Here is a 13,752-nt window from a genome sequence, read left to right on the forward strand (position 1 = left end):
TACATCTTCCCTTCTGCTGACTGGGGTAGTCCTGTCTTCACTTGATTTTGTATTTGGGACAGAAGTGTAGAGAGTTTCATGCAGTAACACAACACCTCATCCTCACAGGGGCCTGTTATCTGGCTTCCCTTACGTCTCGGGACAATTCCTGTGTTTGTCGGCCTAACAAACAAAATCTCAAACGGGCTAAGATTAGCTCTCCCTCTCCTCCTAGACCTCATATACATTAGCACAATTGGAAGTGCCTTTGTCCATGTCATCCCTAGTTCCTCACAGCATTTTGTCAATTTATTTTTTATGGTAGAATTTTCTCTTTCCACTGCCCTACCCCTCGTTTGGTGGTAGACATAGTGCTATCTGATGTTTATTCCCAAATACTCACTAATCTGCTGTAGGGCATTATGGACAAATGGTTTCCTACTGTCACTACTAAGCCTAGAGTGTAGGTTTGCTCGCTGAGCTGTAGGTTTGATATCCAGACGTTTCATTACCAGGCATATGGAGGATAGTGGGCTAGTGTAGGTTAGGTGGGCTTGGATCGGTGCAACATCGAGGGCCAAAGGGCCTGTACTGCGCTGTATTTTTCTATGTTCTATGTTCTTCTGAGGTAGAAGTGACATGTACAAAGACAGGATTGCACCTAAAATGGAAAGGGACTAATATACCGGCAGGGATTTGCTAGAGCTGCTAGGGAGGATTTAAACTAGGTAGGTGGGGGGTGGGACCCAGCGGATAGGGAGGAAAGAGATCAATCTGAGACTGGTACAGTGAGAAAAGAAGTGAGTCAAACAGTGAGGACAGGCAGGGACAAAGCAGAGAACAAGGTAGGACTGATAAATTAAACTGCAATTATTTCAATGCAAGAGGCCTAACTGGGAAGGCAGATGAACTCAGGACATGGTTAGGAAGATGTGACTGGGATATCATAGCAATTACAGAAACATGGCTCAGGGATGGACAGGACTTGCAACTTTATGCTCCAAGATACAAATTTTTTAGATTAGATTAGTTTCCTTACAGTATGGAAACAGGCCATTCGACCCAACATGTCCACACCGACCCTTCAAAAAGTGTAGCCCACCTAGACCCATTCCCCTACCCTATATTTACCCAATTTGGCATGGCAAATTCACCTATCCTGCACATCCTTTGGATTGCTACAGGAAGGACAGAAAGGGAGGCAAGAGAGGAGGGGGAATGGCGTTTTTGATAAGGAATAGCATTACAGCTGTCCTGAGGGAGAATATTCCGGGAATTACATCCAGGGAAGTTAGTTGGGTGGAACTGAGAAATAAGAAAGGGACGATCACCTTATTGGGATTGTATTATAGACCCCCTAATAGTCAGAGGGAAATTGAGAAAGACATTTGTGTGGAGACCTCAGTTATCTGTAAGAATAATAATGTGTTATGGTGGGCGATTTTAAATTTACAAACATAGACTGGGACTGCCATCGTGTTAAGGGTTTAGATGGAGAAGAATTTGTAAAGAGTGCAGAAGAAAAAATTGCTGATTCAGTATGTGAATGTACCCACTCAAAAGGGTGCAAAACTTGACCTACGCTTGGGAAATAAGGCAGGGCAAGTGACTGAGGAGTCAGTAGGGGGAGCACTTTGGGGCCAGCGACCATAATTCTATTAGTTTTTAAATAGTGATGGAAAAGGATGGACCAGATCTAAAAGTTGAAGTTCTGAATTGGAGGAAGGTCAATTTTGACGGTATTAGGCAAGAACTTTCAAAAGCTGACTGGAGGCAGATGGTTCGCAGGTAATGGGACGGCTGGAAAATGGCAAATCTTCAGAAATGAGATGAGAGTCCAGAGAAAGTACATTCCTGTCAGGGTGAAAGGAAAGATTGGTAGGGAATGCTGGATAACTAAAGAAATTGAGGGTTTGGTTAAGAAGGAGGAGGAAGCATGTCAGGTATAGACAGGATAGATCGAGTGAATCCTTAGAAGAGTATAAAGGCAGTAGGAGTCTACTTAAGAGGGAAATCAGGAGGGCAAAAAAGGGGGCATGAGATAGCTTTGGCAAATTGAATTAACGAGAATCCAAAGGGTATGTATAATACATTAAGGACAAAAGGGTAACTAGGGAGAGAATAGGGCCCCTCAAAGATCAGCAAGGCAGCCTTTGTGTGGAGCCACAGAAAATGGGGGAGATACTAAACGAGTATTTTGCATCAGTATTTACTGTGGAAAAGGCTATGGAAGATATAGACTGTAGGGAAATAGATGGTGACATCTTGAAAAATGACCATATTACAGAGGAGGAAGTGCAGAGCGGTAGACGTGATCTATATGGACTTCAGTAAGGCGTTCGACAAGGTTCCGCATGGGAGACTGATTAGCAAGGTTAGATCTCATGGAATACATGGAGAACTAGCCATTTGGATACAGAACTGACTCAAAGGTAGAAGACAGAGGGTGGTGGTGGAGGATTATTTTTCAGACTGGAGGCCTGTGACCAGTGGAGTGCCACAAGGATCGGTGCTGAGTCCACAACTTTTCGTCATGTATATAAATGATTTGGATGTGAACATAGGTACAGTTAGTAAGTTTGTAGACGACACCAAAATTGGAGGTGTAGTGGACAGCAAAGAAAGTTGCCTCAGATGACAACGGGACCTTGATCAGATGGGCCAATGGGCTAAGGAGTGGCAGACAGAATTTAATTTAGGTAAATGCGAGGTGCTGCATTTTAAGAAAGCAAATCTTAGCAGGACTTATACACTTAGTGGTAAGATCCTGAGGAGCGTTGCTGAACAAAGAGACCCTGGAGTGCTGGTTCATAGCTCCTTGTAAGTAGTGTTGCAGGTAGATAGGATAGTGAAGGTGGTGTTTGGTATGCTTTCCTTTATTTGTCAGAGTATTGAGTACAGGAATTGGGAGGTCATGTTGTGGCTGTACAGGACATTGGTTAGGCCAAATTTGGAATATTGCATGCAATTCTGGTCTCCTTACTATCAGAAAGTTGTTGTGAAACCTGAAAGGGTTCAGAAAGGATTTACAAGGATATTGCCAGGATAGAAGGATTTGAGTTATAGGGAGAGGTTGAATAGTCTAAGGCTGTATTCCCTGGAGCGTCGGAGGCTGAGGGGTGACCTTATAAGAGGTTTATCAAATGAGGGGCTTGGATCGGGTAAATAGACAAGGTTTTTTTACTGGGGTCAGTAAGTCCAGAACTAGAGGGCATAGGTTTAGGGTGAGAAGGGAAAGATATAAAAGGGACCTATGCGGCAGCTTTTCCACACAGCGGATGGTGCGTGTGTGGAATGGGCTACCAGAGGACGTGGTGGAGGCTGGTGCAATTGCAACATTTAAAAAAATCTGGATGGGTATATGAATATGAAGGTTTTGGAGGGATATGGGTCAGGCGCTGGAAGAGTTGGACTGAAGAGTTTGTTTCTGTTCTGTACATCTCTATGACTCTACGATTCTATCTTGATCAACTGGGTCAATGGGCTTAGGGATAACAGATGGAGTTTAATTTGCATAAATGTGAGGTGTTGCATTTTGCTAAAACAAACAAGGGTACCACTTATACAATTGACATTAGGGACTAGCGTAGTGTTGAAGAACAGTGACCTCTCGGGATTCAGGAACACAATTCTTTGAAATTCACATCATAGGTAGCCAGGATGATTCAGAAGGCATTTAGCATGATTGCCTTCATTGTTCAGACTTTTGGGGATCGGAGTCAGGACGTTATATTGACCGTTCTACAGGACATTGGTGAGGCTTCTTCTGGAATACTATGTACAGTTCTGATCACTCTGCTTAGGGAAGGATATTATTAAACTGGAAAGGATTCAGACAGGATTTATCAGGATGTGGCTGGGATTGGAGGGTTTGTGTTATAAAAATGGGCTGGGAATTTTTCACTGAAGCATAGAAGGTTGAGAGGTGTTCTTAGAGGTTTATAAAATCATGAGGGGCATAGAAAAGATGAATGGTGATGGTCTTTTCTCTTGGGTGGAGGAGTTCAAAATTAGGGGCATATTTTTAAGGTGAGAGAGGAGAAAGTTTTAAAAGGGTCATGAGGAGCAACTATTTTACTCAGACTGATTAGTGTATAAAATGAACTCCCAGAGGAAGTGTGGATACAGGCACAGTTACAACATATAAAAGACATTTGGATAAGTACATGAATAGAAAAGGTTTGGGGGAATAATGGACTAGTTTAGGTTGGAATAATGGTCGGCATGGATTAGTTGGACCCAAGGGTCTGTTTCCATGCTCTTTTACTCTATGATTCTATCTGCAGTTCTTTCATCTTCTGTTATTCAGGAATTACTTTGTACTTGTGTTGTCCTTCAGTAGCTCTACCAAGCTATGAGCTTTTGGTTTGGCTAACCAATCTTTATGGAAAACTTCCACAAAACTGGATGGAATACCCATTTCAACAATTCTGTTTGCTAGCTCCCCATCCAAAAATTCTTATTATGAGTCCTTTACTCTGCATCGACTTCAAAGTGATCTACGAGTTCTATCAGCCTCTAAATAAATGACATGAATTCTAGACAATATGTACTGATACTTAACCAAATTTGGTCTTCAACTGTGGTTTATTTCATTTGGGGATCATGCTGATAATCATGTTAATCCTGATGTGTTAAGTCTGTGTAGTCACAGAGCTGTACTGCAAGAAAACAGACCCTTTGGTTCAACTTGTCACATTTGCCAGCACTTGGCCAATATTTCTCAAAACCATTCCTATTCATCTACCCACCCAGGTGCCTTTTAAATGTTGTAATGTTACTAGCCTCCACCACTTCCTCTGGCAGCATATTCCAGATACACACACCCTTTGCGTAACAAATTTGCCCATCAGGTCCCTTTTAAATCTTTCACCTCTCACATTAAACCTCTCACATTATGCCCTCTTGTTTTGAACTCCCCTGTGAAAAGACCTTGGCTATTCACCCTATCCATGCCCCTCATGATTTTATAAACCTCTATAAGGTCACCCCTCAGCCTTCGACGCTCCAGGGAAAATAACACCAGCCTATTCAGCCTCTCCTTACAGCTCAAACCCTCCAATCTTGTAAATATTTTCTGAACTGTTTCAAGTTTTACAACATCCTTCCTATAGGAGGGAGAGCAAAATTGAATGTCCTTAGATTCCAGCTGCCAAGCAAGTCTTATTGGCTGTTTTTCCACGTTGGAATTACCCAAATCTACAAATGATAGCTCTCAATGCTGCTGAAACATTTTAAATTCAATTCAGAGGTCGGTTATGTCCCAACTTAAATTAGGTATTTTCTTAGGATTCTTATGATATTCTTTTCACTTTTCTTTTCTTTCTGAATCCAGCCCACACCCTGATCACTTGTCCTTTTCAAATCAAACTGACCTCTTGATATGGAATTGTCTGCTTACCAGAAAGCTGCATTTTCAACACTTTTTAACACAAAGACATCAAGGGTTTCCTCATGCATTTTAGCACTCTTTAAGACTGTCAGTCACATGTGTCATATACAGATTAGTTTGTTTGTTGACTGTTCAGGCATGATAGGCCTCATCAGCAAAGTTTTCCACAGCCACCACAATTCACCTTAATGGTATTAGTCTAATAATCCATTTGCTCATTAGGGATGTGCTCACCTCCCAGTTACTCAATTGTTTTTCCCAATACCGCATCTCACTGAAGCTTCACATGGCTGCACTCCAGCATCTAATCACTGGCACAGTTTGAGCTCTCCAGATGTACTAGGCAGAACCCGATTGCACACAGTCTACATGGCTCCAAGTACGTGAAGACAGATAATAGGATCCCTTTTGTAGCATCTTCTCTAACTCCCACTTTTCAAAGCTTACTGATCTGTGACTGCTGTTCACATATCCTTGAACTAGTTTGATCTGTTAAAGAGGAATAAGCCCCAGCCTTGTTGTTTGAAATGATCAGACACAAACAGTGTTGAAACACCTTCTGTTTATTAATTACAATCAACCAGCTGCCAGCTCACACAGCACAATTAGTCACAAAACTAGATATTAACACAATGTGGATTCGAATTAAATGGGCATTATAGAAATGGAATTGAGAATACATTACATATTATCTTTATTAGAAAGAATTGTTCCCTCTAATTTCCATAAGAATTCACTTCTAGGCAAAATGACTTTCTGATTCCAGTTCATTTTTGATCAAAAGGATTGTTCCACATGTTCGCCTTCCTATTGATGTAAGCTCCAATGTATCAGTGCTAGTGTTGGCTACTCAGAAAAGTATTCTGTACTCCTAGGAGATGTTGCCCTGACCAGGTTTTATATAGTTTGCACTAGTTGGTGGGTAACCCTCCTTCAGTAAGAATGCACATCTGCCTTTGCATATCACCTTGTCCTTTGTGTAATACTACCGGTAATGTCATCCTTTCCTGAAGTTCCTCCTGCTCAATGAGGAAACAAGCAAACTGGCCTCAGCCTTTTTTTAATGCCTGACTGGGCTGATAGGCAACCCACAACCTCATGTGATCTAGTATAACCATTTAGACGAATCTAATGTCTTCAAAAATGAATCTGCATATTTGAAAAAAAAAGGATCCTTGTGTCTTGCATCAAGAGTTCCTCTAGTCTGTTGAAAAAGACAACTTACAATTACAACCCACAGGATATATAGTGGGGAAAATAATTTTCACTATTCACTTACTCAGCAAGCAGATTGCTTGAGTTTTTTGAAGAAGTAACAAAGAGGATTGATGGGGGCAGAGCAGTAGATATGATCTCTTTGGACTTCAGTAAGGCGTTCAACAAGGTTCCCCATGGGAGACTGATTAGCAAGGTTAGATCTCATGGAATACAGGGAGAACTAGCCATTTGGATACAGAACTGGCTCAAAGGTAGAAGACAGAGGGTGCTGGTGGAGGGTTGTTTTTCAGACTGGTGGCCTGTGACCAGTAGAGTGCCACAAGGATCGGTGCTGGGTCCTCTACTTTTTGTCATTTACATAAATGATTTGGATGCGTGCATAAGAGGTGCAGTTAGTATGTTTGCAGATGATACCAAAACTGGAGGTGTAGTGGACAACGAAGAGGGTTACCTCAGATTACAACAGGATCAGGACCAGATGGGTCAATGGGCTGAGAAGTGGCAGATGGAGTTTAATTCAGATAAATGCGAGGTGCTGCATTTTGGGAAAGCAAATCTTAGCAGGACTTATACACTTAATGGTAAGGTCCTAGGGAGTGTTGCTGAACAAAGAGACCTTGGAGTGCAGATTCATGCTCCTTGAAAGTGGAGACGCAGGTAGATAGGATAGTGAAGGCGGGTTTTGGTATGCTTTCATTTATTGGTCAGGGTATTGAGTACTGGAGTTGGGAGGTCATGTTGCGGCTGTACAGGACATTGGTTAGGCCACTGTTGGAATATTGCGTGCAATTCTGGTCTCCTTCCTATCAAAAAGATGTTGTGAAACTTGAAAGGGTTTCGGAAAAGATTTACAAAGATCTTGCCAGGGTTGGAGGATTTGTGCTATACGGAGAGGCGATCATGCTGGGGCTGTTTTCCCTGAAGTGTCCGAGGCTGAGGGGGACCTTATAGAGGTTTACAAAATTATAAGGCAAAGTCTTTTCCCTGGGGTCTGGGAGTCCAGAACTAGAGGTCATAGTTTAGGGTGAGAGGGGTAAGATATAATAGAGACCTAAGGGGCAACTCTTTCACACAGAAGGTGGTACGTGTATGGAATGAGCTACCAGAGGATTTGGTGGAGGCTGGTACAATTGCAACATTTAAGAGGCATCTGGATGGGTATATGAATAGGACATTTGGAGGGATATGGGCCGGGTGCTGGCAGGTGGGACTAGATTGGGTTGGGATATCTGGTCAGCATGGATGGGTTGGACTGAAGGGTCTGTTTCCATGCTGTACATCTTTATGACTCAATGACTCTATTCAGGTAGTGTTTTATTGGCAAAAGAACAGTAACCTGCAACAGTAAAATCCAGCTTCCAATTCCTAATGCAACCTATGAACATTTCCAAGGGCAAACAAGAAATGTCCTTTACCAATAACTCCGGCACCATTTTGACTCCGTGCACATGTAAATACAACAGCTCCATAACCTATCTCCAACCCAAACTCCCAATCATTTATGAATGCACCACAAGCCTAACTGTCACATTCCACATTGCAGAATACCCCCTCCTACCCCCAATCTCCTGTATATGCCCTCAGGCCAAAGATAATTTGCTGGTTGGTTACTGAAACAAAACTTCTATGTTACTCCTCATACAGCACCTCTAACATGAGGTTCAGCATCAAGGCCCAATATGCTCACACTTTTACATTTATACGTAAGCTAAGTAATATGTGTTGATTGGAGAACTGACCAAAAAATGGACAATTGACTTTGCAACATAAATAATTTGATATTGCTTTACCTCAGTAACATTTCACTGGGATTTTTCCATAAAACGTTATTAGAATAAATTGACACTTTTGTATCAAAACTCATTTATAAAAAATACTGTATATGCAAAGTTTATTTTGGTGCAGTCATGAAATACAGTTATGATTATGCTCAAAGTCTGACCAACTGGAATTAGAGATTACCAATAAACTCACTGGTATCTTTCCTTTAGATGGTGGTATTCAGTACGGCTCAGTTCTTCAATTCTCTCTGTTAAATTAGTAAGAAAAGCATTTCTTCTGCAAAACAAAATGCAAAAACTTAATGGGAAAAAGAATTAGCGATCACTACTGTTGAGCTGGCATCTCCATGGTTTTATTTACATAGGTAAATACATTTCCAAACTTAATACAGTTCTTTTGTTCCAATGTAACAGCCAAATTTTTTCACTTGAATTATGAGATGGGGTGTATGCAGTACTTCCGGGGAAAAACAGCTGGAGCAAAATATTGTGGCAGGTTTACAAGTTATTCTAATGAAGAACAGATGGTTCAGGTTGTTTCTGATGATTGCTTCCTAGATTAATGTTATTACGAGGTACCAATAATTTGTGAACATTGGCTAGTATTAAAAGAGAAAGACCTTTAACAAAAGCTTCAAGTGGGAGAAAAGTAACTCCTGTTTGGTTTTTATCTTCATGTAATGATGGGCCATTAGGCCATTTTTACCCTGCCTACTCAGGCTGCAGGTAGTTAAATTCAATCTCTCCCATATTCCACCCTATCACAAGCCTTCCTCTGACCTTTTTCCACCCACCCCTTGCTGAAAATCTATTATATCTCTAACTTTTCACAGCTCTGATAAAAAAAAGGGCATCAACATGAAATATTTCTCTTTCCATAAACGTTGCTCGATCTGTTATGCAATTCCATCACTTTCTGTTTGTGAAGTGATTCCAACAGTAATACTGCAAATTTTGAGAATTCTACTAAAATAAGGACTTCTCTGGTCAGAATGGCTTCCAATGCTAAATTCCTTAGTCTACAAGAGGTTAACAATCCAGGATTAACACTACAGATGATTTCACCTTCATGCTGTCCCCATTCCAAAATCTGAAACAGATTCTGTCTTGGGATGGATGGAAGGGCAAACGCATTTCGGTGATGCACATATTTTGACACAGCAGCTTGGCAGTAATTTAAAGGTTATGCATGTAGCACCATTTTTCTTTTCACTAGGTGTCTACTGATTACAGCTTTCTCCTATTCAAAACAAAGTCGCTTTCTGTATCATCACCAATGAAGAAAAATAATTACAGGATTGCATTGGCACATAAATACAAAGGAGAATTAAAGTTATTTATTGTGGTTGAGATAATAGCTGATACAAAATAATTGACTGAATACTAGCTCACTTGATACAGTACCAATAGTTTATGTACAGCACTTTCCCTTTCAGTTCTGCAATCTGAGTTTAGATTCCAGGTTAATGCAATGACTCCACCTCTTTCAATCCTAACTGACTGTAGGTATCTCAATGAAATACTCTGAGGACTCAATGCAACACTCAGCGCTGACAAAAAAAAACATTAATCTGAAACATTTACTCTGTTTCCATCTCCACAGGTACCAATTTACAACATAAAACTGATCATAACTCAATGTACACTGCCCGTCATACTTAAAGACATCTGTAATGGTGATATATGCTGTTCTTTGACCTTTACATAATACTAAAGGACTAGAAATTACAACCATACTACATTGCGCCTTGAAATACCTGCTACTGACATGCATGGAAAAAGTTCATTTCGAAACACTGAAATCCATCATGGATGAAAAATAGCTCACAAAAATACATACATTAAAGCCAAAATAGGGTAATCGTAATTCTTAACTTACCCATTATTTGGAAGAAGCACAGAGGAAGCTGAGAGAAAGTCACCTATTAAATACATCGAGCATAATTTCAGATAAACTTAAGTCATTGTTGAAATAATGCAAAATAGGTCTAATTATGGGAAGAAACGTTAAGTTTAAGCAAGTAAAATTAGGATAATATTTAGATATTACCATACTCAGCATACAGATAATGGACTTTCTAAACAACCAGTTTCACATTACAAGGAACATTAATCATGTGCATTCAAATAAAACAAATTATTTTATTGCCCTCATCCTGTGAATAAACAAAAAAAACTATCAAAAAAACATGCTATACCATCTAACAGCAATAGTGTGCCAAATTTAATCAGCAGTTTTGATATCTTTAAAAGAATTAGGAAATTGCTCATATTAACTCACTAAATACAACATTCACTTTACACTACCAAGTCCAGCTAATGTCATTTTATAGCCTTCAAATATAGGTTATTCACTCAGTTAACTCACCAAAGATCAACTAACAAGTGCTAACATAATCCACACTGCAAAGATTTTCTGAGGTTTAATGGTAAGCAGATGTAAGTTTATTCACATGATTGATCACCTTGCTCTGTGTACACACCATGTTCAGTACACATTAAATCACTTTAAGAGTATATTTCACAAATTGTGCCTTCGGGGTTTGATTCAGTGACTGTTGCTTTTTGGTTAACAAACCCGGAAAATAAAACTATTTACTCGAGATGCAGAAAATATTTTTTGATGTATTTGGTTGCTAATTAGTTTAAAGTACAAAACAATGTAACTTTAAATTTAAACAGGCCTACCTTTTTCACAATATTCTTCACTGCCCATTAGTCTTTGTAGAAGCACTGAAAATTAACTGGTGAAACTCAAAATGTTCAACTCAAAATGATTAATTGTGCCGTCAATGTGCCTTTATGATCCTGAGATTGGTGTGAAAACAATTCTTGATAATAGCAAACACCAGAAAAATCCATTGTGTTCAGCCAAACATTTCCATGTTAATGTTATTAGTTCATGCAGCTTAAGTTAAGTGATCCACTGCATTTACACAATTCTTAAAGACCACAAGAATTCTGATCTGATCTTAAGACATTTTTTAAAACTTGGAAGCAAAATAATTCAACTGGAATTTCACGTTTTTCAAAAAGACAAATACATTATTTAAAAATAAAGTTCAGTGAAATAAATTTCCAATGATTCATGTGGTCTTCAACAGACAATGCACAGACAGAGGAACAGATTGTGTATCAGTACCTTTACTTAACATAAGATGTATTGAACTTGAATTAATTCAGGTAGTAGAAGATCAAGAAAGCCTAACATCCCCTCAGTCTGCACAGACCTTCAGAGATTAAGAGATGGGAAAACGAGTAAATACAACTTTTGAAAAAAGGCAAGATTATTGCAGTTTTAAACATTTTCTGATTTGAATAAAGTTGTGATGGTCACATTCATATGATGCATGGTGTACTTTTGTGCATGTTCATGTGTATGTCACAAAACATTCAAACAGCCTCACGTGCGCTTCGAGAATCCATGTGAAATAAAACAATTCCTACTTTCTAGGAACACATTAACACATTTGTTTCTAGTGGGGCAAATTGTACATTGCAACAAAAACAAAATGAGGGTTTTGGGAAAAAAATCACTCCATTTCACTCCATATTCTATATCCAGGCATTCTATTTTCACCACACACAGGCACACATATACACAATCATTCTCTCCTAACACAGCTATACCATTTTCATTGTCTACAATTAATGCACGAAACAAGAAATAAAAATTGCCCTCATGCATGTTCTCACACAGAACATTACATACATTACTAATTTGCTCTTGAGTTCTTTTTAATCTTTGCAGTTCAGGAGTGTCAGTAACAATACTAAATCCTCTTCCCCGGTTCTTTTCAAAGTCTTCTTTATACTTGGCCTGGAAGGTAAAGAAAATGTAACTTAAAAGGAGCATATCAAAGTTAATGACTTCATTTATTTATTTCTATACCTCTTTTCGACCAGAAAATTTAGAATTATACTGCAATGAAAGAGGCCTTTCAGTCTTCCATGATTTAAACTATCAGTTCAATCCTATTTCCCTGTTCCTTCCCCTTAACCCTGTAAATATTTTGCCTTAAGTGTTTAATCAATTACATTTTAAGACTTAGCACCTTTGCTTCCACCATCCTTTTGACCACTGCATTCTTGGTCGTCATAATTCACCATGTTAAAAAATCTTTCCTTATGTTGTCTCTGATTTCTTTAAATCAAATATCTTAAGTGTATGTTCTCTGATTACCCACCCTTTTGCAAACTAGAACAATTTGTCCTCCTTCATTTTGAATACCTCGATCAAATTTCCTCTGAAACATATATTGCCCTTAGGAGAACAGCTAGCTATTCCAATATGGCAGAAGTGAGTACTGCAGATGCTGGAGATTAGAATCAAGAGTGTGGTGCTGGAAAAGAACAGGTCAGGCAGCATCCGAAGAGCAGGAAAATCAACATTTCAGGCAAAAGCCTTTCATCTGGAGACTGTCACCAGAGATGGAAATGGAGAGATCAAGAAAGGGAAGGGAGGTGTCAGAAATGGACCATGTGAATTTGAGGGTGGGGTGAAAGTTGTGGGCGAAGTTGATGAACCACTCCAGTTCAGCCTGGGTGCTGAACTGTTATTCAGCTATTCCAATACCTCCACATAACTGAAATTCCTATTCCCTGAAGTACAACTGTAGTAGTTTTGTTCTGCATCAACTCTCAAGGTTGAATATAAATTCTAAAGTATAGTATCCAAAATTAATAAAGTATTAAAACTTTATTAATAAAATGGTCTTCAGATGAGGTCCAGCCAATTTTTAAAGGTTTAGCATTGCTTTCTTGCTTTCAAAGACAACCCTTTTGCCGTTACATCAATGACTGCATCGGTGCAGCGTCCTGCACCCAGGCTGAACTGGAGCAGTTCAACAACTTCGCCCACAACTTCCACCCCACCCTCAAAATCACATGGTTCATCTCTGACACCTCCCTCCCCTTTCTTGACCTCTCCATTTCCATCTCTGGTGACAGTCTCCAGTGGACATTTACAAGTAACCCACAGACACTCTCAACTATCTGGACTACACCTCCTCCCACCCAATACCCTGCAAGAACTCCATCCCGTTCTGCAAATTCCTCCACCTACATCACATCTGCTCAGATGAGGAGACATTCCACTCCCAAACATCCCAGATGTCCACCTACTTTTATCTTTTGCCCCCTCTGTCATCCATACAGCCCTTCACCGCACAACATCCATTCCACGTTCCACTGCTCTAAATCCCTCCCAAAAGCAATAGCGAGTCCCCCTTGTCCTTACCTACCATCCCACCACTCTACACACCCAATGCATCATCCTTAAACATTTTTGCCAACTCCAACTAGACCCCACCACCAAGAACCTCTTCCCCTCCCCACCCCTCTCTGCCTTCCAACAAGGATCATTCCCTTCACCAATCCTTG

General features: G+C 39.9%; 1 protein-coding gene across 3 annotated transcripts in view; it reads right to left on the reverse strand.

The window, feature by feature from the left end:
- LOC122550024 (LIM zinc-binding domain-containing Nebulette-like) overlaps positions 1–13,752 on the reverse strand; it is a 387,183-nt gene that overhangs the window by 127,224 nt on the left and 246,207 nt on the right. For all 3 annotated transcript variants that reach the window (XM_043690429.1, XM_043690430.1, XM_043690431.1), the window contains exon 4: positions 12,083–12,190. In XM_043690429.1, the coding sequence (XP_043546364.1) occupies positions 12,083–12,190 (108 nt within the window). The remainder of the gene's footprint in view (positions 1–12,082; positions 12,191–13,752) is intronic.

Source organism: Chiloscyllium plagiosum, chromosome 5 (assembly GCF_004010195.1).
Source record: "Chiloscyllium plagiosum isolate BGI_BamShark_2017 chromosome 5, ASM401019v2, whole genome shotgun sequence".
Lineage (NCBI taxonomy): Eukaryota > Metazoa > Chordata > Chondrichthyes > Orectolobiformes > Hemiscylliidae > Chiloscyllium > Chiloscyllium plagiosum.